The sequence below is a fragment of the Oculina patagonica genome, chromosome 8 (genome assembly GCF_052425735.1).
Source record: "Oculina patagonica isolate OP01 chromosome 8, crgOcupat, whole genome shotgun sequence".
Lineage (NCBI taxonomy): Eukaryota > Metazoa > Cnidaria > Anthozoa > Scleractinia > Oculinidae > Oculina > Oculina patagonica.
Genome location: NC_135765.1, coordinates 26,408,187 through 26,433,422, shown reverse-complemented (window position 1 = coordinate 26,433,422; position 25,236 = coordinate 26,408,187). Strand labels below are relative to the sequence as shown.

At 39.3% G+C, this 25,236-nt stretch overlaps 2 protein-coding genes across 3 annotated transcripts; both read left to right on the top strand.

Annotated features, from left to right (window-relative positions):
- Positions 1-688: 688 nt before the first annotated feature.
- LOC144663715 (cytochrome P450 10-like) lies at positions 689-13,660 on the top strand. 2 transcript variants are annotated; one of them, XR_013572652.1, is made up of 10 exons: positions 689-1,549; positions 2,743-2,933; positions 4,393-4,677; positions 4,992-5,089; positions 6,041-6,207; positions 6,722-6,800; positions 10,251-10,407; positions 11,022-11,065; positions 11,612-12,141; positions 13,193-13,660. XR_013572652.1 is itself a non-coding variant. In XM_078524752.1 (9 exons), exons 1-9 carry the CDS (start codon positions 1,107-1,109, stop codon positions 11,720-11,722), a joined length of 1,575 nt encoding a protein of 524 aa, XP_078380878.1. In that variant the 5' UTR covers positions 689-1,106; the 3' UTR covers positions 11,723-13,143. The 2 variants fall into 2 exon arrangements, 1 of the variants encoding a protein (XP_078380878.1); XM_078524752.1 differs by lacking the exon at positions 13,193-13,660 and having other exon boundaries at positions 11,612-13,143.
- A 3,217-nt stretch (positions 13,661-16,877) lies between these two features.
- On the top strand, positions 16,878-24,781 carry LOC144663740 (cytochrome P450 27C1-like). The gene is made up of 8 exons (XM_078524786.1): positions 16,878-17,073; positions 19,270-19,554; positions 19,700-19,797; positions 20,790-20,956; positions 21,562-21,640; positions 22,284-22,440; positions 23,233-23,276; positions 23,776-24,781. The coding sequence occupies exons 1-8, from the start codon at positions 16,929-16,931 to the stop codon at positions 23,884-23,886; spliced, it is 1,086 nt and encodes a 361-aa protein (XP_078380912.1). The 5' UTR covers positions 16,878-16,928; the 3' UTR covers positions 23,887-24,781.
- Positions 24,782-25,236: the final 455 nt, after the last annotated feature.

Sequence of the window (25,236 nt, the reverse complement as noted above, 5' to 3'; positions counted from 1 at the left end):
GGCTGACGCGGCTCGCGAGAAAAAAAGTTTTAGACAAATGTACGGAAATTAAAAACGTAGTAATTGAACGCTTTCTAGCCCAGCCACATCCTTCAAATTTTGGTGAATACAATCTTTTGCCTAGTATCTTGACATTGCGATTAATAAATTCCTTTTTTTAAATTGCCATTTGATAGTCATACAAACACTCTAATTTCAGACGGCGTTGCTTATCTGTCAAGATGGCTTCCACAACCGTGATTAGGTTCAGTTTCCATGCTGGGATTGAAGCTCTTGAACAGTGAAGTGCTTGCGTGACAGCCATATTAAAATCCAATTTAGACGAAAGCTCGCTGAGCTCGAAAGACGAGTTCCTCAGTCTGTATAAAATTAAAAATGCCCAGGCAAACTATCTCTGTAGAGGGTGCTAAGCCCACAGAAACTTCCTTTCAGTGCTTGCCCAGAGAACCCGAGAAACTGAACTATGAGAAACGATAAACGAGGCGCGCCTATTGAAAAGGCTAGCGTGACGCCATAACGTACTTCAAAATTAGACAACTGACATTTAAGTAAAACAAAACAAACTTGACACCGCTGTGCGAGTGATCTGCTGATTAATTCAGGTAATCTGCCCTTTCGTGTCACTCGCACTGTTTATGCCTGAATCCCGGGGGGGGGGGGGGTTACTCCCATATGTGGCCTATTTTTGAGGTTCTCGGTCCTTAAATAGGGTATCATTTTTGCTCCTTTTGGCAATGTGTGATCCTTAGATAGGGTACCTAAATTCTATTAACTAAAATAAACGCCCAGCTAAACGAAAAAAAAGGTTTCTTAAAACTGAATTTTCTGTTCAGGTATTAGTAAAGCGATTTTATAAAGATTTGTGTCTTGCCGTGCGCGGTTAGCCGTTATTTGGGTCGTCACGGAACGCTTCTCCTCCCCTTGAATAGGGTGTCATTTTTCGGTTTTGGGCCTTAAAAAGGGTATCAATTTTCGCTTTCTTTATCCTTAAATAGGGTCAGGGTTTAAGAACCTTGGCGGCACACCCCTATCCGAAATTTATGGGAGTACCCCCCGAGGCCTGAATTAAGTGAATTTGACTGAATTTAGAATTCTCTCCGTGCAAAATGGAGGAGGCGCTGTACTTGGTCTGTTCGGCTCTACTGATCTCGATCGTAGTTTGGTTGCTAAACCCCTTTGGAAAACTACACAACTTGCTGAGCTATCTCTTGCGATCAGACAGTGGGCATGCAAATCTTTCGGAAGGGGTTCGCTCGTTCGACGAGATGCCAGGTCCAAAAGGATTGCCATATTTCGGCGATGTGATCAACTATCTCAAAAACACCGAGTTCAAAGAGCAGATCGCCGCGCTCAAAAACTCCTTTGAGAAGTACGGGCCGATATTCAAGAGGACAATTATGGGCAGAAGGATTATTTTCGTTCAAGACCCCAGGGATGTAGAAATCGTCGTTAAAGCCGATGGCAAGTATCCCGTGCGACCTTCGAATGCCGTCAAAGTAGGCGAAATGTACAAGAAAAGCAGGGACCTTCCACAAGGTGTGGCGGAACTGTAAGTGAAAATAAAACAAAAACGCTCACTAATTAGCGTGCGAATCCAATACAGCAGCTTGTCATTGTCCTAGTCGCTTTAGGGACAAAAGGCGGGCGGCGTATATGAAGACCACGTTCTAATTCAATGCCATGTCTTTCTATAATAACACAGTTTTCTCGTTGTCTCTATGAAGTTTCATAAAATTTTAATTGTGTCTAATTTAGAGTTGATATTTTAAGAACATTTCTCTAGATTGGATGCAAAACCGGGAGGAGAGGTTTTGAAATAATTATGGAAAGGGAGATTAAAAAAAATATAGATTAAAAATTAGAACATTTAGCTAAAAGTCGATGCTTTAGCGTTAGGGATTGTCTTTTTGGATGTCCTTTTCCATTTTCTTCCTCCACCAACGTTTTAAAACATCATGTAGATCTATTTATTGCGACCACTTACAGACGACAACACTGGCCATTTTGCGACTCGCCTTGGAGACCTTGGAAACATAGGAATCCCATTGTTAAATAAGGTTTTTCAAAACCCTTGTCTGTTAAAACAGACAACAATCAGAGAAAAAACAAGGGGCACCCAATGGAGGTGTTTCGCAAAAAAGGTGTTCCACAAGGTTTTTTTTTACTGGCTTGGAAAAATGAGTGGCTGGGCTTGCAGCTGTGTGATTTGTTTTGTCCATTGGGAAGTGATTTTAGTTGGCCACAGGATCGGACGTTACAGAGATGTTGTGACGGCGCTTGTAATTTAAGATTTAGCCCGTCAAGAACCCACCTCTCCCCGCCACACCATTACCCTGGTTCCGGAGGTTTTCTCTTTTCTTTTTATCAATGAAAAGATTTTGGTCGCTAAATTTTAGGGTTGCCTTCGATTCTTCAGTGTTCTTCCTGGGTGCGAAATTTCGCAAGACTCCGCTGGGAAGCGAAACTTTGTCCATGTTTTTTCTTAAAGAAGCACACTCATTCAGGTCCTCGGAATATTCAAAGCGCGTACATTTTTATCAACTTAACAAAACAGTATTGGTGAATTAGTTTATGTGTTCAAGATATATACATTATATGTATTTTTAACGCCACGTGCAAACCTGCAGACTATATTTAGGTCGTCACGCAATCCTCCTACGTTAGAGAGCATTGCATGACGGCTAGAATAATAGCAAAACTGCGAAGAAGACTAAGCTTCCTTGTGTTATTTTACTCAACCAGAGATGGGGAAGACTGGAGCCAATTACGCAGGGCTTTGGCGCCGAAAATGCTTCGACCCAAAGACATACGCGAGAATCTGGACAACTTTAATGCCGTCACAAGGGATGCTATAGAACATATGTTGACAGTCCGTGGAGAAGACAACGTCATTCCAGATCTTGAAGGAGAACTTGCGAAGTATACTACCGAAGGTAAGTTTTGTAGTAAATTCTATTTTAGCGAGATACCGTAACATTCTGATAACAGACCCTGGGCTAAGGGGACTTTCATTTATTGGTGCATAGGGGTGGGGTGGTTTAGCAAAGTCACTTGTAGTAGCTTCCAAATATTACCCACCCCCCTTCCTTGGTAGGCAAAAATGTCACTTCCCTCTTCGTACTTCATCCTGTTTATTTATTATTTACTTTATGCCCATAATTTGCTGCACCCCTTTTTTTAGCTTCCCAAAATAACGTAACCCCCGACAATCTTGCCCCCACATGCAGTTATAAATGAAAGCTCCCTAATAGTCTTTCAAAAGGCGGTCTTCTTATGGGGGGGGGGGGGGAGCTTATTATCGGAAGACATTTTTGCGTTGAAAATTTTCGGGGCATATAAGGACACTGTGCATGGTAAAAGCTTAGAATGGATACATAACAGATATCGTGCGGTGTACGTAGTTTTAATCATAATGCAATGTTACGTGTCTGTTTCCCAATGGTGCTCTGGTACGAGTTTGGACTCCATTGTTTCTGGCATTTGCAGACGCGTAGCATTTTGTCCAATGATCCTTTTGTACGAGCTAGCCAAAAGAATCCTTCCTTGGCTAGATAAAAACCCTTTCCATTCTTAGCATTGGGTAACCCATTTCATTTTTCTACTTTCTGCGAAACCTCTGCGAAGAACAAGTTGCAAGGTCTGACTACTTCTCTGTATAGGGATTCCATCTTCTTCAACTAAGTTACGGAACCTTAGCTGATGCCATGCGTCCTGCAGTGTTCGTGGCTTTACACTGTTCTCATGTTCGATGTCTCGTCTTCGCTCCCTCTCGAAAAGAGAAGACGAAGAGGGAAAGGAAAAGAAGAGAAGAGACGAGAACTGAAGAAAAGAGAAGAAAAGAGCAGAGCAGAGCAGAGCAGAGCAGAGCAGAGCAGAGCAGAGCAGAGCAGAGCAGAGCAGAGCAGAGCAGAGCAGAGCAGAGCAGAGCAGAGCAGAGCAGAGCAAAGACGAGACGAGACGAGACGAGACGAGGCGAGGCGAGGCGAGGCGAGGCGAGGCGAGGCGAGAGTTCGGACTAGGAGCGCCGGTTTGCATCCCCGAACAGCGGCTGGAAATCGAGCCATCGCTGCTCTTGGTCTGGATCACCTTGTTGATCATTGCTGGTCTCCTCTCTTCGATAACCTTGAAAGATTCTTTTGGGTACGGGCCTGCACCAAAAAGAAATAAAAGAAGAGTCTCCTCAATTCTGTAATCAGTATGTTTCACTAGTTTCATAGAGTTAAAAATATCTGTAAAGAAAGCAGCCATATATACCTGACCCATCTTTTACATGTAAATGGGTGACATTACTACCCTTAGCGCCACCTTCGAAAATGCAAATGGTTTATTCTACTACATCTAGGCACAAAAAGGCCGCATTGTTAAGTGTTTCTTTCTTGTTTCTATTTTTAGCTGTTGGTACAATGGCGTTTGATGTAAGGGTTGGATTGTACGATGACCCACCAAACAAGGAAACAGTCAAGATGATAAAAGCGACTGTTGACGGATTTGCGTACATGGGAAAGTTGGCCAGAGGGTTGGAAGGCCTGCTGTTCAGATTTGTGACGACACCTACCTACCGGAAATTTTGTGAAACCCAAGACACTGCGCTTCGCATTAGTCAAGAGATTGTGGATAAGAAGGTTATGGAATTGAAGAAAATGGCAGAGGAAGGTGAAACATTTGCTGAAGATGGAGGTAAGCACAACTCACTACAAAGCATAAACTGTCTGCCTGTGAAAAAGGCCGAAAACAAAAACGCCCCCGCCACCCCATTAGGTCAAACATTTTACCTTAAATTGCATTATACACAAAACAAAGCATTTCAGATTTCCTTGAGGTAGCTAGAAAATAGCCTTGAATGCGATAACCTTAATTTAAAATTAACTCAGAATTCGGTATGACAAAGGAAGCCAGGGAATCAGAACTACAAGTATCTCTGTAACTTAAACTTTGTTTTTTCCTTTTTAACTTGAACTTTGTTATATTTATTGGTATCTTTTTCACTGCAGTTGTACCTCTTTTGACCTATCTCATCATGAAAGGGGAACTCACACCGCAGGAGATCAACATAAATTCTATTAGTATGTTTACAGCAGGAGTAGACACGGTAAGGATGTTAAACAGGAAAAGGAATGGGGCTGTTTTTTTTTTTACTCGCCTCAAACAAGCCCACATCTCGGTTTATTAACCATGAAGCAACGTGAAGTCTTTCTACCCCTCCCTATATGGACATGTTTCTCCATCCATGCTATCCCCCAGAATTTTGTCCGGTTGCCCTGCTTGAAGCTCGATGGCTGTTGTTTCCTACTCCCTTTGTCGAAAAAAAGCAGTGTCTTGCCCAAGAATGCACTGACCCTTTCCAAGGCGATGAGCACGATGGATCGAGTCCAGCACTCTAACCATTTGGCCGCCTTTCTCCCCGGGGTAGGGTTTATTACTACTGTACCTCCTTCGTAACACACATACGGGGATGACTACAGAAAAGGGAAGGAATGGAAGGAAGAGCCAGTTGTGGCTTCCTAATAAATTGTAAAATTCGTTCTTCCTACATATCGGAATAAAGTATCCAGGCTAGAATATTATGTATGCACTTTCTGTTTTCGTTGAGAAACACCCACTCCTTCCTTCGAACAACCCAAGAAGTTCTGATCCAGATCCCGTTTATAGAGTTGTCTCCTTTACTATTTTAAATATTGTGTTTCGCTAGCAGTAACCACTTGCAATCTAAATACGGTGTGGAAGTCGTTGTTTCTTTTTCATCCTGATCCGATCGAAATAGGTTTGACTGGTCAAATTTCCCTCGACAGGCTAGTTAGCCAGCGCTTAAACCGGGCTGCTCAATCTGGAGTCTATTGCGCTAACCATTAGGCCGCCTAAGTCTAGCTACTTAAACGTACTGAATTTCGCTAAAAAACTACATTCAAGTACCAGAAATACCATAAATTACCCACTTCTACACATTTGCAGCGTTTTTCTCCTAACAGTCAAGTCAGCTAAGAATATAATGGCAGCCTTATGTTCTATCTAACCAAATTTTCACCAACCTATATTTTCACAGACATCGGGTGGACTGTTGTGGCTCCTCTACGACTTGTCACGTAATCCTGGGGTGCAGGAGAAGTTGTACGAAGAAGTGATCTCCCTAGTTGGTCCCCATGGAGATTTTACCCCAGATAGCTTTGCAAAATTGGTTTACGTCAAGGCTTGCCTAAAAGAGAGCATGCGGTAAACGTTAAATTCCCATTGTTGATTAGTCTATAGCAGAAAACGTGACCTGGCTCTGTTCTTGTATTTGCTTAAAATCACTAAACGTACCCTACAGACTGCCAAACTCTAGCAGTTATTTACGGTTTGCGTCATTTTCCCGTGTACTTTCTCCCCACAATAAGGTTTATCTATACTTGGACTCCTTAGCCTCATGATCAATGCATAGGCTGTCGTTCTGATGACAAAAAAGGAAGAAAAAATGATGACATAGGTATTCCCGATCAGTTGTGATCTTTCCATTATCAATAAACCACTGAAGGAATAACAGTTTTTGTTATATTTTTATTGATGAGGTATAAGTTTGGAAGGATTGATTTTTTTATAAATTGGTATCCTTCGTAGGTGGCATTTCTTGCACCAGTGCTTTAGTTGTTTCTGCGGCGAAACCCCCATAAGCGATTGGCAAAGCCGCGAGGCTCCCCATTTTCCTCGCTGATGTTAACGTTAATATTGTTTCTTTTTTAATCTTCAGATTGCACCCTGGTGCTGCCGGTTGGCCACGTGTTATTACGCAAGATGTGGTGTTATCCGGCTACCAAGTTCCTTCGGGAGTGAGTAAAACTGCCTCATCGAACGACGCACGCTATTTAAAGCCTTTGCATTTGTTTCCTTTCCTACCTGCCTGCTGTCTGTCTGTCTGTCTGTCTGTCTGTCTGTCTGTCTGTCTGTCTGTCTGTCTGTCTGTCTGTCTGTCTGTCTTTCTGTTAGCTAGTTAGGCTATGATTACATGGCGAATTTCAGCCCGGTTTGCCGGGGTGGAATTTTGTTGCGATTACATGGCGAATTTCAGCCGGGCAAAACACTTTTAAAACCGAAAAATTATCATAGCCGCCATTTCCTTTCGCTGAAAACCATTTTTCAGGCCGGGCTGAAATTTGAATGCGATTACATGAGGTTTTTTAGCCCGTTTGCCCGGGTTTTTGAAACCGGGCTGAAAATTTCAGCCCGGGCTGGAAATCTCAGCTCGGGCAGAAACTCTCTCCATGTAATCGCAAACGTGCTTTTAAGAAGATTTGTTTTGGAAGCCGAGCTGAAATCGCAGCCTGGCAAACCGGGTTGAAATTTCAGCCCGGGCTGAAAATCGCCATGTAATCAGGCCCTTAGTTAGTTAGTCAGTCAGGGCTTGAAATAATTTCCGAAGAGTCTCCGGACATGATGACCGGCCAAATTCATTTTAACTCGGTCATACCTCGTTTCTGCTCGGACAATATTGCAACATATAATTTTCCATTAATTATTGAATATATGTAAAAATACAACACCACCCACTTTAAGAAATAACATTCCCTAAGTGAATTCTTTTAGTAAAAAGAACGACACTGTTGACTGTTGAAGTTAGATTGCCGTCCGGACTCTATTTTTTGCTGACTGAATGAATTGTTCGTTTTATATACGATGTTGCTTACCTCAGTTCGGAACCGTATGGTCCACGTTCTTTAAAAAAAGTTTAAAGTTTTAAAATTTCCTTTAGCAATAGTTCTTATTTTAACAATTGTATTTTCGCTTGCTTTTATGACAAGAAAACGTTTCGTGCAGAATATAATTTGATTAAGCGAATATTTTCACGTCTATAAATGCTGCAAGCAGTTGAATGAAAAACCGTTCTGTTTTGATGAATGAGAACCACTTTCAAATAGTAAATACATGAAAAATTCAGTAATTACTAAAGCGAGTTTTCTTTTTTGCAAGTTCCAATTTATGCAAATTTCGTGTGAAATGTAATTTGACTCCACACTGTCTCGTTTTTCATGTTCATGAATGGTGAAAACAAAATTCTTTCCCCGGCTGTTTAGTTTATTAAATGAAAGTGCTAATTTCGTGGATGAAAACATGTTTCACTTAAATTGAAAAATCAGTTGCTGATTGCAATGTTATTTAATTTTCCAAGTTTTCCAAGTTATTTTTTGTTGAGTAAATGAATAATGTGATTTTGCAAGTTTCTTATGTCTGGCTCATTCCTTTGTGTATTGGCTCAAACTTTGCAAATGACACAGTAATTTTCCCAGTGGCCGTGGGTTATAGGCCCGGTCATTGGCCTGTTTTGTTTTCAAATCATCATTTTCAATGATTTTTACAAAACCCGTGGTGCCCTTTTTGGAATTTTAAGTTTTGCAAAAATCTATATAATGTACCACTTCCGGATTGTTCTCATCGAAAGATGTAGATTTCATGTTGCTTTTCCCAGCGATTATTAAAATAAACAAGCAGCTAGAAGAACATTTATTAAAGGCTTCATACTTGGAAACGAGAAGTGTATTTCCTCACACTATAAAACATTAATATTCCAAACTTACGACTTCAAAGAAAGTTAGTCTCCAAAGAAAAAAAACTTAGTTGCAAATGCGACCGTATCGGTCGCAATTTCGAGCTCTGAATTATGTTATAAATAATGCAAAGAAGTCAAAGATTGTTTTAATCATAGTTCATTCAAATTGTACCTTTATATTCCGGGCTTCGGAACTAAACTTAATTAATGTTTCTGTGCAGAAGAAAACGGACAATTTTTGGAAAATGAATTAAATTTGAGACCGTAATACGCGAATTGTAAACAACCGGTTAATTCGATCGGTTCTAGTTCATGTTTTGGTCGGAAGTACAATACAGCGAGGTGTATACACTAACAGAAAGTAGAAAACAGCATAGAAAATTAATTTTGTTCTATATTATTATCATTATTGTTATTATCGACTTCTGACTGGACAACATGACCGGCAAGGCGAACGTTTGACAGGTCAAGTCCCCAATCAGGCCGGACATTGTCCGTTGACCGGCCGTTATTTCAAGCCCTGTCAGTTAGTTCGTTCGTTCGTTCGTTCGTTCGTTCGTTGTTCGTTCGTTAGTTAGTTAGTTAGTTTAGTCTAGATCTGACTATCTGCCTGTCAGTTTGTCTGTCCGACAATTTTTCTTAGTATTTCAAGCAGCGCTTTCACCTTCCGCAACCTTTTTTTGGCATGTTTCGCAATGCTTATAACTATTAGATTTTTGACGAAATATTTGTCGGTGAGCCTGTGATTAGTTTCCAACGTCATGAACGTAATTTTTATGATGAAAAAACAAATCAAGATGGAAGACAAAGGGAAACTAAACGAACTAAAGTGCCTTGGCGTGGCCTTGGCGTATTTATGGTATGATGAAAAAACAAACATGAGCGTTCAATTTTTGATCATTTTCTTTGTGTTATATTATTGCCCCGCCTGGCAATCTAGGGGTAATTTGACAAGGGATTTTTTGGGGGTTATTTTTGGTCCAGGGATTTTTTTGGGTAATGTCAGAAGACTAACGGATTTTTTTGGGTCCTGACTTTTGCCTCCATTCGATAATCCCCGTCATTTACAAGCCGGAGTACCCCCTGGGGCTGTTATGTTGTGCTATAAAAAGAAAGTGTATAAAGGAGAACCATTCAAGAGAATGCTATTTATTAGTGATACCAATGTGTTTACAATATTGATACACCTGCTTACACATTGATAGGGTTTGTGATGAAAACTAGAGTATTCAGTATATACGATGGTTTTAATTTACTACAAAATTGTTAAGCAACTTCGCTTGGTAGTTGTATTACGTAGAGCATGCATCTGGTTAGAAATTCTACTTTTATAGGGCAATTGTAATATTTCACTTTGGCTAAATGTAGGAAAAGAGCAACTGTTTTAAATAAAAGTAGCACTATTTTCTGTATTTTTAGTAACTTACCAATATGAACAATATTTGGAGATATTTCGGGCGAACGTTTCGAGAAGTATCAATTTGTAATCTCTGGTAGTAGCTTGATTTGGTATCGATAGTCTGCATAAGCTTCAAGTACATCACCTCGGCCATGCTATGTAAAAAGCCACCGGTCAATGTCCTGGCAGATGGCATTCCGTGCAGTTAAGACAAGTTTATCGAATTGTCAATACCTTAGAGTTAAGTGTATATATGCCCACTATAGACACTTTAATCAAACAGTCTTCTTGTTTTTATTTTATAATTCGAGTTGTCTAAACCGTCTTCATTTTCAGACAACCGTTATATATTCCAATTATCTTTCGGGACGTTCAGAAAAGTTATTCAAGTTCCCTTTGGAGTTCAAACCTGAACGTTGGCTAAATGAAGACCTGGGAAAAATCCATCCGTTTGCTATCCTCCCATTTGGTGTTGGCCCTCGTATGTGCTTAGGTAAGTTCTTTTTTCAGGAATGAAGAATAAAAATCTGACTTGTTAAAATGCTAAATCGATAAGAGAAAAATTCCATGTAGTTTTCCATATTTTATTTTTCACTAACACGCATAGCACTTTGGACATGAGACTATAAAAAGAAGCCACGAAAGGTGATTGTCTGATGTCGCTACGCATTCTTTGGCTTTGTGGCAATATTTCCTAGCGTTTTCCTCAATGAAACCTCCACTGCATTAGTACGCATAAATTTAGCAATAAATGTTGGAATTAACTCCGTGTGAGAAGGCCTGAAAGTGGCGCGAGTAGACGCAGCTCGCCGATTGGGCACAACGAATATGATGCAACAGATTTTGTGCCCAACGAGACCGGGATTTCAAGTGGTTCTAGAATAAGTCCGTATAGAGTGATCAAGAGGCAGTTATTAATACGCTATTCCTAGAGAAGAAAGCAATTAGTCCACCATGTTGTACTTCATTCCACTATATCTTTCTATCTTTGGTTTGATATGTCATTCTGTATCTTTTGTCAGGGGTCCTCGTTGAGGTGCTAAACTAGCGATTGTATGTATTGCGCTTCTTTTCATGGTTATTCATTTATTCTGCGTTGTATTACAGGGCGTCGTATTGCCGAAGCCGAAATCTACCTGTTGACTACGAAGGTAAATGTAGTGTGGATTATATTGTTCCTCGTAAAAAATTGAGTTTATTTCAATTTCTTTGCAGTTCCTGTGCTTTTTTCCTAATTAATCAAAATTTGAATTTTTTTGACATTTCTTAAAGAAAGTTGAACTCCAAGATGGCCCACTTTGTGAATTATATGACGACATTTTGATGCGATATGACGTCATAATTGGCACTAAAATCACACCTTTGCATGTTTTACAAGCCATGTAAGTTTGATTACAACAGGGTGGATATTTTTGGCTCACCAAGAAAAAAAGTCTAAGTTAAAAAGGGTTAAAATAAAAAGAGATCTCGCTAATGAATGTATTTCATCTGGTTCATTTAAAATAAATGAGCGATCTTCTGGCTTCTGCAACCATTCCAAACCTTAAACTAAACCAAAGCAAAAATAATCATATAAAAGTCACTATTGAAAAAGCAATCACTTTTTATTATTAAATTATCATGTGATAATATTAGTATTAAGGTAATAAACTTACCGCAGTAATTATGTATAACTTGCTTTTATCTGATTATTTCAGTTGGTGCAGAGATTTCGTCTGGAATACCATGAAAGCCCTGTGGAGACGAAGTTCAGATTACTTGCCGTTCCTGATAGGCCTCTTAAGATAACGTTTATTGATCGCGAGTAGTTTCTGATATAAGCAATGACAGTTAGGTGCTCGATAACAAGAACCTATCAAAGTTAGAGTTACAATCAATCAATCAATCAATCAATCAATCAATCAATCAATCAGTTAATCAATCAATCTTTATTTAACGTGGTCCGCACACTTAGCTAAAAAGCTAGTTTTCCTGTTTTTTAATTTGTAAATTTTAAATTTTTATATTTTTAATCTTAGTTAGACAATATTGTAATTTGTAGTTATTCTTAATTATAGCTTAATTTATTTTTATAAACTTCCAAGAAGTTTTTATTTTTCTATTTTGTATTTTTATTTCGTGGCAATAATAAAAATTGACAAACTACTCGGTCAAAGTCCCGTAAGATTTAATGTTCTAAGGTTCGTTTCAAAAATCGTGTAAGTTTTTATTTTCCTTGTGTCGTCTGGTATATGGTTCCACAGTTTCGATGCAGTATATCTCCACGATTTAAGGTCATATTTTGTTGAATTTACTTTCGGAAGGTCCACAATTGTTTATAACTTGATTTTACTTTCGGAAGGTCCACAATTGGTTATAAGTGGAGCGTCTTGTTGATGGTGGTGGAGCGTCTTTTTTTAATGCAGGTTTTGTCCTTATATTGAGAATTTGCCGGAAAACTAATATTCAGCAAGCTGGGGAGGGGGGGGGGGGTGGGGGGTTGGAGGTGCGTGAGCGACGGGGACGAGGCAGAAACGAAATGTGGTAAAAGAATGTCATAACCTCGTACCCAGAGTCTACCTTCTGCTTGACTAGGAGTCGTGAAATTAAGTTAAGCTTAGCTAGGTAACTAAATAATGGGTTAATTAGGGCAATTCAGGAACTATTGTAGGTCATGGGATTATAGACAATTTTAGTTTATTTTCATTAATCATGACCTCAACTTCAAATTCACAGAACCAAAGTTTTTTATTGTCAAATTACGGTCACATGAAACAAGAATGATTTCCGATAATAGATGACATTTTCATACACAAAAAGATAAACTTAAAAAATGTCGGGCCGAAGTTTTTTTTTGCAAGTCTTAGCAAACGCAGTTCGATATATTCTCCTCCAATTTTGTCTATGGATACCCTCACTTGACTTTTCTAGGTTTCTTTTGAGTTCTTTAATAACTTTAAACCGTTGTTGTACTATTTCAGTGACTTCAGTGAACAGCTAGAGCTATGGGCAATGCTGAAATTGCCTAAAAGCTTGCGTGAGATAGCGGAGTTATTCTACTTGGAAATCCAATTAGGGTTATCCTTAGATCAGATCTTTCCAGAGTATCTCGTTCCAAGAACGACAGTGAATTACATCCATTTGTAAGTTCTTTAAAATTATAGTAGCCGCCTTGATTGTAGAAATCACTTTTGGTGAATAAATAAGATTTCTAACTGTCAAAGTTCTCTTTTAATGGGTTGGAAGATCAAGTCCTTTCAAGAGCAGTAAAAATAATATTAATAAAATAAATGATGAAGATGAATTGTTCAATAATGACACAAGCATGGGACAAAGAAAAATTCTGAGTCCCCGACGGGAATCGAACCCATGGCCTCCCAGATACCGGTTGGGCGCTCTAACCAACTGAGCTACGAGAGACTCGTGGTGAGCCGGGGCATTTACTAGAATTAAATGAATTTTAATTGGACGAAAACGTATCGTGCCGTCCCTCACTATTAGACTGATCGTGCGCCTTGAGACCACACAAAAATGGACCTTCCCCGCATTACCCTTCGATGCCCGCCAACAATGGTCTCGAGTTGAGTCAGGGTTGGACAGTTTATATATAGTTTTGTATATTTACTGCATTTTTGTCCACCCCACTTCAACTTAAAACCAATGTTTTCATGTTATTGATAGACTAGACAATGTTTCATTTTGCTAAGTTTTGACTACTATTTAGAACTAAATGTTAAAATGTTGTTTCACGGGCCAAATAAAATCATTCTAAGAAACTGTTTCCTTATGTCAGTCAGCTTGGTTTTGTTCTGGTGAAATGATACCTCTTGAAATAATGAAAAGGTTTAACTTATGTCATCTCCTGAAAATCAGTGTTTTGATTGTAGACTGAAGGTCATATTAAATTGTAGTTTTCTTTGTTATTTTTTTTTTTCACCAAGACTTGAATTGTGGTTCACAAAAGAATGGGAAGTTTAATAGAGGGTTCTGAAAAGCAGGGAGGTATAAAATCCAATTTCTCAGGGTATTGTTTTCTTTATTTTTCAAATCCCAGTTCTATTGTTTGTTTGTTTGTGATTCCCAGTCCCAGTGACCCAAAGCAGCTTTTCCATTTTACCCCTCAGACTCCTCTTAATAAATTGTTCTGAAAGTTAATGAGGATCAAAATGGGTTTTATTTATCACTGTATCACGGATTCAGAACTTCCAAATGCCAAGAAGTTATCTGACAAATAGCATTATTAGACTGACAAATAGCCAAATATTTGGCTAGTGGCTAGTGGCTAGTGGCTTTAATCGGAGACAAAATCGGAGTTCCAATCTAAACGTGACGATATATGCCTTTCTTAATTTTGCCTTCCGAGAAAAAGAAGTATTTAACTACTGCGACGTATTCTTCGATTTATCCCTCTTGGCTTATTGATTTGGCCACCATCTCCATTTTGGTTACGTTATGCCTGTCGCGTCCTAGACTACGAAAGGTCCCTCAGTTTTTTCAGGTTCAGCCGAATGCGAGCGTGCGAGTGAGAGCGTGAGGCGTCGCGTCTGATACGTTGCGTGTTCACTGGACAATGTCACGGGATTTTTCTGCTTTTTGGCAAAAGTACTGAAATTGGCGAAGTGGTCTTTGCTTGTACATGAAATGCACCTAGTACACCAAGATGAAGATATAAAGTAAATTGTTGTTGAAGGAAGAAGAGAGCCATTGTTACCTTTTAGCTGTTTTTCCAGGCCATGAGGACATAACTTGAAAAAAACAGTCTGACTTTTTCATGTTGAGATCTTAAATTCCTGATGGCATCACAATAATATCAATAGTTAATGTTTATAGCTTCAGTACACTGGCAAAGCAATTTTTAACAAAACTGGACCACTATTCGTAGGCTCTTGAGTTTTTGAAGTGAAGACCGTGACACTGTCCCTTAGCTTTAAACCCCAGCTAAACGTTTTAACATTGTTGTGAACTTTTTTCGATTCAACAATGTTAGAACGTTAAGCACATGTGTCAGATGGAATTTGTTTATTTGCTGGCTATAAATTTTCAATAGAAGTTTGGAATAACAAGCTTGTCTCCGAAAAATCTTGCACATCTTTTGGCCACAAAAGATCTCCACCAACGAGCTCTTTAAATTGACAAAACAGGAGGACATGAGTATTGTTCTCACAAGGAAACGATGGAGATGGGTTGGTCATGTGCTGTGTAGAAAATCTACCACCCTTTCTAAGGTTGCTCTCAGATAACACCAGAGGGTAAAAGAAAAAGGGGCCGTCGAAAATCCACCTGGAGAAAAGCTGCAGAAGCAGAACTTCAGGCTCTAAATCTTATCTTGGGCAAGCTTCGCGGCTTGCAAAGGACCGACAGGAATGGAGGCGACTTGTTGATGGCCTATGCGCCACTGGGCGTTTAAAGAATTGACGATGATGAAGCTTATTGTGTTACTCTTTCAGATTCTGATACTTTGTGATGACCCTGTTGTTTCTATATTTTTGCATAAGATTATTTTGCACAAGAAAGGTCATCGGTAGGTCGTAAATCACGCAAGCCACATTTAGCATTTAATACATTTGTATGACTAGCATGAAGTCCTGCGTCGAGTAAGCAAGGGTTTTTTCTCCCTTTCTAGCACAAGAAAAGAGTTAGGGCCGATTTTTTAAACTACGTTTGGAGTGCGGTTAAGAGAGTCGTGGTGTAAAACGGGATTAAGCCTACGATTTATTTCTTGAATGTATTTATGACCTTTCTGAATCTTTGAACTGGTTTAAAGTGATATTTGATTCCATTTCTCATTTCCATTACAAGCGCAAGTAAAATTGTTTGAAAGTATTTCCGCACAGCTCTATCCTGCATTAAGTATGCGGTCCTTACAGCAAGACAATAGTGTTCCTTTGGGAGTAGCGCCCATGCATGATCTCAAATCAAAAGCTACACTTCTAAGACGGCGTCTAAACATTGTTTTTGGAAGCTTCCCAAGCTCCTTATTTTCTATTTAAAACTAATTTAATTAACCATGAATTCCTAGGTTTCTAAGGCAGCTTTCTCGTATTGGCACTGCAGGGATGGTCAGTATTGCCCGGGTATTGCCGTCTATAAAAGTAGCAGATGATGTCTTAAAAAATTAGACAAAAGCTAAGAAAGGAAACAAATGGAAAAGCAAATCCAAATAGATAACCACCAACACGAAGTCATCGATTATTAGCTATCTTTTTAAATATTTGTCTCAATATCCTCTCATCCCAGTCAAAACCTAAAATATAAATATCAGTTCGAAAATAAACACTCTTTACATTGCATAAAACTTTAAAGGGAAAGGTAAGACATCACAGTGACTTAGTTTGAACGATCGGCGACGCAAATTTCCCTTTCGTTAACGGTCGTTGCCATTTGAAACGGTCGATGCCATTTCTCAGAACGGTCGTTGCCATTTGAAACGGTCGATGCCATTTATACTTTGGACCAAATCGCATGAAAGGATCTTTCAAACTTCTTGAGAGTATCAGATGTTTGTTTAGAAATGTCAAGCGATTCCAAAAATTATTTTGGTTTTCTAGTTGACGAAATATCCGAGCTTCGGTATACCATAAGATCGCTATGTTCTCAACACTTGTAAAAAATTTGGCTCAGCCCGGAAGTAAGAAATATTGCAACAGAAAACTGCAGAAAACCTCACGCAAACGAATGAATGGATGAATAGCTCCATTTACTTTAGTAACCTAATGAGAATATTCTATGCCTGTTTAGAAATGCCAAGCGGTTCTTAAAATTATTTTGGTTTCGAAGTGGACGAATTCTTCGAGCTTGTGCATACTATTAAATCGCTAAGTTCTCGACATTCGGCATGCCGGTATGCACAAGCTCGAAGAATTCGCCCTGAATTCGTCCGCTTCGAAACCAAAATAATTGTGACGGTACACGCCACATCAAAAGCTTAAAATTGATTGCATTATATGTCAAACGCTGTGCTTACTTTGTTTTCGATTGTTTCATTACAGAGATGGGGAAGAATGGAGCCGAATACGCAGGACCTTGGCCCCAAAAATGCTTCGACCTAAAGACATACGCGAGAACCTGGACAACTTTAATGACGTCACAAGGGATGCCATAGATCACATGGTGGCCATCCGGCGAGCAGATTGGACGATTCCAGATCTTGAAGGAGAACTTACGAAGTATACTACCGAAGGTAAGTTTTGCAGTAATGTTTTTTTTTTTTAATTTTCTGGATACCGTAACATTTTGTTCATAAGCCCTGGGTAAATACTTTTCAAAAAAGATGGGGATTTGTCTGGGGTTTTCGGGGTTTGTTTGTGAGCTTTTCGCCAGTACGAATTTTTCCTTTGAGAAATATTGAGCCATAGAAGGACAATGTGCATGCAAAGAGCTTCAAAATGGAACATGTTTTTCCTCTGAGATTTAATTGGAGTGTGCGAGTGCAATAGTTTTCGGCGGAGAGAGTGGTCTTGTTGTTGGAGTTTCATGAATTAAGCGATGGAATCTTAGGCATTTCAACAGTTAACAAAAAAGGACAAATTCTAACATTAAAAAAAAGCTATATGTACAAAGTTTAAAAGATGGATCAAAAACAAAACGTTTTCGACTTAAAAGTTATCATCAGGATTGTTGTGTTTGCCGCGTCACTTATGTTTTTAAAAATAATAATATTAGGTCACTGCCATGGGGGACAAATAAATTGGATAAGGCGGCAGCTTCTTATTTAGGGCTGGCTTTCTTAAGGTGATAATCAAAGCCCTCCAGAATCTTGCGTTTTCTCCAATTGTGTTTGCCGGTGATTATATTCTACGAGAACGAGTGAGGGATTCACGCAAATGTCTCGCTGGTTCTGAGACCTTTGTGATGTCTAATTTTTTTTCAATTCACGGACAGAAATTCATTTGTGTTTCGCCTACATACATGGCACCACAGTAATAATGGCCTTCATGAGCCACGTGGGATTTGTGGACGTTTTTGTCCTTCAGATTTAAAAGGGACTTAATTTTTCTTGACAGCCAAATTATTTCGAAGAGGCAATCGGCTGTTTCGCAATATAATAGCCTGATCGTGATTCATCGTCTCTCGTTAGGTGAAATAATCCGCTATTCTTCGTGTAGACGGTCTTGAAAGGGTTTTATCGTGTTGTTGATAAAATTTCTTGAATAGCCACATTTGATGAAATTGGTTCGTATTTTCTTTATGTATTGCGCAGGGTTGATTGATCTTCGTTTCGCTCGGTGCATTTGCTCATTTTGCTGGTATCTTGAAGCTTCAGTGTGTGGGGATCTTTCCAGGCTTTCTGTACGATGATCTCTCGAATTTCGTATCGTTGTACTGGAACTGGCTTGGGTTCTCTTCAACCGTAAAATTGATGTTCAAAAAAAAAATAAAGTAAGTTCTGTCAGGGCGGTTCAGACATACCTTGAATTTCCAAATATTAAGGTGGATCTGAACCGCTCTGACAGAATTTTTAAATTTTGCCAAAAGTTGTATCATGACTTGCCGATCATAATACAAAAATAAAAAAAAATGGGGTCACCGCGCTCATTTTTGAGTTATTAGCATTGAAAGATAAATGAAGGGTGTCATTAACAGGTTATACTGTTGCTGTGGTAACCACTTTTGACAAAAAAGATGTCTTAAACTTGTCAACCAATGATAGAACATCTTTGCCATACCATAAGTGTAATAAGAACTTATAAAGAATTGTAGTATATAATGACCTATCAAAGTAAAAGGACTAAAAAATGCCTGACACCGTTATCAGCCACCTTAACCCTATTCAGACCGGGCTCTTTTTTGGACCTTCTCAGACCGGGGGGGGGGGCCTTCGGAAGCCCCGCCTATGTAACTTAAATCACCATGAAACTTATAGGATGTATTGTATGTCCGAAACTCTTTCTTTTGGTATACGTCACGTGGGATGGTGACGTCACATCACGTGACAATTACATCATGATGTCAAAACGGCCGCCATCTTGGATACGCCATCTTGGATTTCAAAATTTTTCCAAAATGCCAGAAAACAACCCAGAATCACTGCAAATTACTCAAAATAAATGAAAATGTGCTTTAAACCCGTAAAAATGTAAAAATAATTTCAGTTAAGTTGATTTTTATTAACAGAAACACGCAAAATTACAAATTTGGGAAAACATGCCTGTCAAAATGCCGTTACCATGGTGATGTCAAGTTCCTGACACATCATCCAACCCTACCAAATTGTTGCCAGATAAATGTTAGGAAAACTCAGAAAGTTTGGCAGCGTTTGGTTAAACCTTAAAAAAAGTTATAAAAGTTCAAAGTCAGCGCGGGCCTCAACCCCCCTGGTCTGAAAAGGGTTAAACATAGAAGGGCCGCAAGAGTTACTTTCTTGTTCCTGTTTCAGGTATTGGCACAATGGCTTTTGATGTAAGGGTTGGGCTTTACGATGACCCACCCAAGAAGGAAACAGTCAAGATGGTTAAAGCGACTCTTGATGTATTTAAGTATGCGGGGAAGTTGTCCAGAGGCTTGGAAGGCCTGTTATTCAGATTTGTGACGACACCTACTTATTGGAAATATTGTAAAGCCGAGGACACTGTTATTGCCGTTGGCCAAAAGATTGTAGATAAGAAGATTATGGAGTTGAAGAAAATGGCAGAGGAAGGTGAAGCATTTGCTGAAGATAAAGGTAAGTACAATTCACTACTAAACTTGCAGTCCGACGCCTTGCCTTTTGTCTGCCTGTAATTTCCGAAAACGCGCCTCCTCAAGGCCGAATTTCTAATTTTGACTTTGAACTTTTTTGGAATTAATTGGAATCTTTTTCACTGCAGCTGTACCTCTTTTGACCTATCTCATCATGAAAGGCGAACTTACACCGCAGGAGATCAATATAAATGCTATTACGTCGTTTAGAGCAGGAGTGGACACGGTAACGTGTAAAATAGGAGAAGAAATGTGGGTGGTATAAAAGTTAATCCTCGGACGTACAAGTAAACTCATACCCCCACCATCGTACAATGAAGAGGGGGGGGGGGGGGGTAGGATGGAATCCCTCCCCAGAGTTTTGGTCCTATTAAAGAGCAGCGAATTGTTTTTGGTATGAATAGAAAGGCCGTAGCAGACTCTACAAGATGACATAATTTTTGTTGGCTGTGACGTCATATGAAATACGTGACGTCATTGTAGCCGCCATCTTGGATTCTCCATCTTGGATTTTACCATTTCCTTGGAAAGTTAGGAAATAACGAAAATTGATGCAAAATCAAGCCAGAATGCAAATGAAATGCAAAAATAATCCAAACGTACAATTATGTTTCAAAAATTTTGGAAAAAAAGAAAAATGTTAAAAACAAGACTTGCTTGTAATTATGACGTTGCCATGGCAACGTTAAATGTCATGAACACATGACTGACATATCAAACTTTCCGCAAGAGATGAATAAACAGCTACTGAAAGTTTTAGCATTGTAGAGTAAATGTTCTTTTCAAAATTTTGAAAAAACCTTACGGGGGTTGGCATCCGCCCCGTCCCCCCCCCCCCCCGCCTTGTACGTCCGAGGGTAAAAGGTTATGCCCCACTCTAGCCCAGATGCACTGCCGGGGTAGCGTTTATTACTTCATTCTTCATACAAGACAAACGGGAATGTGTCCTGTAGGAAAGGGAATAGATTGCAAATGGTGCATTGGATCGCAACTGCACAGCACTAAAATGAGCCAGGTTTGTTTGCTAATTAATTATAAAAGACATTGCTCCTAAGCGAAAGAAATGTTTCATCAAAGTAAGTACCCAGGCTTGAAATAGGCTCTTTTCGTTCAGGAACACGAACTACCCCCTTCAAAAAACCCAAAGAAAAGGCTCAGCTGCGAACGGTAGTGGTCTGTTCTATCTCACGAAATTTTCACCGATTTTTGTTTTCAAAGACATCAGGCGCACTGTTGTGGCTTCTTTACGACTTGGCGTGCAATCCAGAGGTGCAAGAGAAGTTGTACGAAGAGGTGATCTCCCTTGTTGGTCCCCATGGAGATTTTACCCCAGATAGCTTTGCAAAGTTGGCTTACGTCAAAGCCTGCCTGAAGGAGAGCATGCGGTAAATTTAAAATTCCCATTGCTTTTTAGTTTATAACAGAAGAAGAAATCCGGCTCTGCATTTGTTTAGCCTACATTCAGCAAAACGTACCCTCTAAACTACCTAAAGAAGCAGTCATTTACGTTGTGACTATGTGTACTTTCTCCCCACCGAAAGGTACATTTATGGCTAAGCATCTTAATCTCATTGCATAAGGTGTCGTTCTGACGGCAAGAAAGAACAGAAAACCTAATAATATAGATATCTAGTTCATTTGCGATCTTTCCATAATTAAAAAAAACACTGAGGGAAAAGACTTTTTAAGGAGTTATTATATTTGGAATGAATAAAATTTGTATTTATCGCTGGCGGAATTTCGAACAAGAGTGTTTTGTTGCTCTGCGGAGGAATCCCGAAAGCAATTGCTGAAGCTGCGATACCCCGATTCCCGTTTTCCTCGCGGACTGGCTGCTATGTGTTAAAGAAGCCCTGCTGGCGAAGCAAAACACTCGCTCGCAAAATCCCGCCACCTATTCCTTTTGCCTCAGTTGGCATTATTATCGATTAGATCGTGGTAAGAGTACTTTTTGGAATAATGTCATCGTAAGTATTTTTTTTTACATCAGATTGCACCCTGGTGCTTCCGGTTGGGCACGAATTCTGACGCAAGATGTAGTGTTATCCGGTTACCAAGTTCCTTCAGGAGTGAGTAAATTTGCCTTATTGTTGAATTATATTTAAGTCTTTGTGCTTGTTTTCATACCTGCTCGCCTGTTTGTTTATCTCCCCTGTCTGTCTGTCTGTCTGTCTGTCTGTCTGTCTGTCTGTCTGTCTGTCTGTCTGTCTGTCTGTCTGTCTGACTCTCTCTCAATCAATTCTCAATTTTTTGATGAATATTTGCATGTGTAATTGAACAAGGGTTGAGAACTGATTTGGACTTATACCACATGTTTACATTAAACAACGCCGTTGAAAATTACTATTAAATTCAACTGTCTGTAATCGAGAACACTAGTCCTTATTTTCTTTTCCTCAGAGCGGAGAGAGCTTATCTCTTGGGATTGTCAATAAATCTATGTTATCTTTGAAATTCTTGAACGTTTAGGTATGTTTCATTTTTGACCCAACGTCACGTCTACCACCTTAAGTTCAGCATCTCGGCCATGCTATGTAAAGCCCGTGGTCAACGTCATGGCGGATAGGACCCCATGCTTAGGACAGGTTTATTGAGGATTTAATACCTTAAGGCAAAGTGCAAATATGCCCACTATGTAATCAAGCATTAATGTTGTTTTCTCTCTATAATTCTAGTTTTCGTAAAGAGACTCCAATTTATCTTTATTTTCAGACTACTGTTATCTATTCCAATTATCTTTCGGGACGCTCAGAGGACTTGTTTAAGTTCCCATTGGAGTTCAAACCTGAACGTTGGCTGAACGAAGACTTGGGAAAAATCCATCCGTTTGCTATCTTGCCATTTGGTGTCGGCGTTCGCATGTGCCTAGGTTAGTCCTTTTTTTCTGGAATGAAGAGTCAAAATCTGGCTTGGTAAAAAGTTAAATTAATAAGAGATAAGCTGTCATACAGCTTTCCATATTTTAATTTTCTTTGAAACACACATAGAACCTTGGACATTAGACTGTGGGCAGAAAGCACAAAAAGTTACTGACACGGGGCAATGTTGTCTAGTACTTTCTTTGATGACGAAACCTCCACTTGTCGTAAAGTATAGGGCATAGAGTTCCCAGTATTGTGGTCTGATCTTTGTCCATCGTGCTGTGTAATGTTGAAATGCTCGGAGATATTAATAAGCTATACAAGCTACTCTGAAATCCTAGGGTTTAGCGATCAATGGTGGAAATAAATCGTGTAAATAGAGATGAACGTGGCGCAAGCAAATACAGCTCGCCTATTGGGCATAAAAATAATATGCAACATATTTTGTGCCCAATTAGAGACCGGGATTTTAAATAACTCTGGAATCAATTCGTTAGCAGTGATTTCCCAGGGGTTGTTTTAAATATACTTTTCTGGTAAACATTCATCGCCCCGCGAACTAACCGCCCCTGACCTTGCTCATCCTTGGAGACGCAAGCAGTACGTGAATTGAGGCTTCATGTTGCACTTCATTTCACTAAAACTTTCTATTTTTGGTTTAACATGCCATTCTGTATCTTTTGTCAGAGCCTTCATTATCCGAGTCAGCAAAACGAGGGGTCTCGTTAAGGTGTTAAATTAGCGACTGTTTGTATTGCGCTTGTTTTGATGGTTATTGTTTATCGTGCATTGTATTACAGGGCGTCGTATTGCCGAAGCCGAAATCTACCTGTTGGCTTCAAAGGTAAATATAGTGTGCAGTTTGTTGTTCTTCGTCAAAATTTTGATTCTTATGAAACGTTTAATTCAATGACTTTGCAGTTCTTTCGGCTTGTTTTCTGATCAATCAATTTTGGTAGTTTTTTGATATTTCAAAGCTTACCTTCAAGATGGCGGACTTTTTGAAATATATCACGTCATTTTGGCGCGATATGACATCATGACTGATACTTTAAATAAACACGTTCGGATGCTTTACAAGCCATGTTAGTTTGATTACTATTAAGTGAGTGTTTTTGGTTCCAAGTAGGGTAAAAGGAAAGTGGTAAAATCTCGGGAAAATGGTAAACTGGTTTATTCGAAATTAGGTGATTTTCTGGAACAAAAGCAAAAATAATTCATATCAAAGCCACTACTGAAACAGTAATTATACAATTATTTTGTTAAATTATTGTTTAAATATTAATATTTATGTAATAATCGTACCTCAGCAATTAAAACTAGCTTTAATCTCATTATTTCAGTTGGTGCAGCGTTTTCGTCTGGAATACCACGACAGCCCTGTGGGGATGAAGATGAGATTTTTTGTCGTTCCTGATAGGCCCCTAAAGATAAAATTTATTGATCGCGAGTAGTTTCTGATTGTGAGCATGAAATGAAAGTTGGTGCTCGATAGTAACAACCTTTCAAAGTTAGAGATGCATATGTTTTATGCAGGTTTGACCTTACATAGAAAATGATCTCGAAATATTAATATTCAGCCTGATCAACTTGCGAATTTTGATGGTCACTGGCTTGGGTTTTAGTGGTTAGTTTCTGGAATAAGTTTAATTTTTTTTCCTGATAGCTTGAATATAACTGCAGTTGAAATTTAACCCTCGGGTGTACAAGGGGGAGGAGGTAAGAGGTTATTTCGGAATTTTGAAAAGAGGATTTACTCTATAATGGTAAAACTTTCAATAGCTATTCATTCATTCCTTGAGGAAATCTGGAGGAAATTTTGATATGTTGACCACGTGTCCATGTCATTTGATGGCAACGTTATAATTACAAGCAAGTCTCACCAAAAATCATTATTTTCTTTATGTTTTTGGTTTTTAAAACAAAATTGTACGATTTGCTTAGTTTCACTTTCCATAACCATTCGGGCTTGACTTTGTATCAATTTCCGTTATTTTCTGACTTTCTACGAAAATGGTGAAATCCACTGAGATGGCGGATCTAAGATGGCAGCTCCTATGACTTCACGTGACGTCGCAAGACGCTCTACTCAGGCTAAGGGCTCTCTCCTCAGAGGAAAATAGTTTCGCCGCGCCTTAACAGAACAAAAACCCTAGGGAGGGGTTCCATCCCCCCCCCCCCTTTTACCACGGTGGGTGTATGAATTTGCTTGTACGTCCTAGGGATAAGTTGAGTAGACACAAAGGTATTTCTGTAATTCAAATTCGATCATGAAAGTAACTTATATAACGCAAATTGTGGAACGCTTGAAGGGAAAAATCAAGATGAAATACATAGCTCTGATACTTGTTTGAAGTCTCAGCTATTAGTAATGGTAAATTGTAGAGAGAACTGCCTGCCTGCCACTTTCCAGGAGATGTGAAAACAGCGAAAAAGAAAGCCGAGAAAGAGAGCGGCGGGCAGAGTGAGCGACTGAAATTGACCGTGTGAATGTTTCGCGTCACTAGACGTCATAACCTCGTACCCAGAGTCTACCTTCTGTTTGACAAGCAGCCTTGAAACTAAGTTAATCTTATTTTAGTCGGGCAAGAGGTCATAAATAATGAGAACATTGTTGGTTTTTGTTAGTTCTAACTTTTCATAAACAAATAATAAAAAAAATAGAGGCGCCCTAAAAAAATAAAGCAGGCGGAGGCTAGAAACATTTGTGTTATTTTGGTACCATCAGGGTTTCTGTAGGTACGATTTTTCTGCAGAACACATTGCAGTAGGTATCACTGCATGGATATGAACCACGTAAGGAA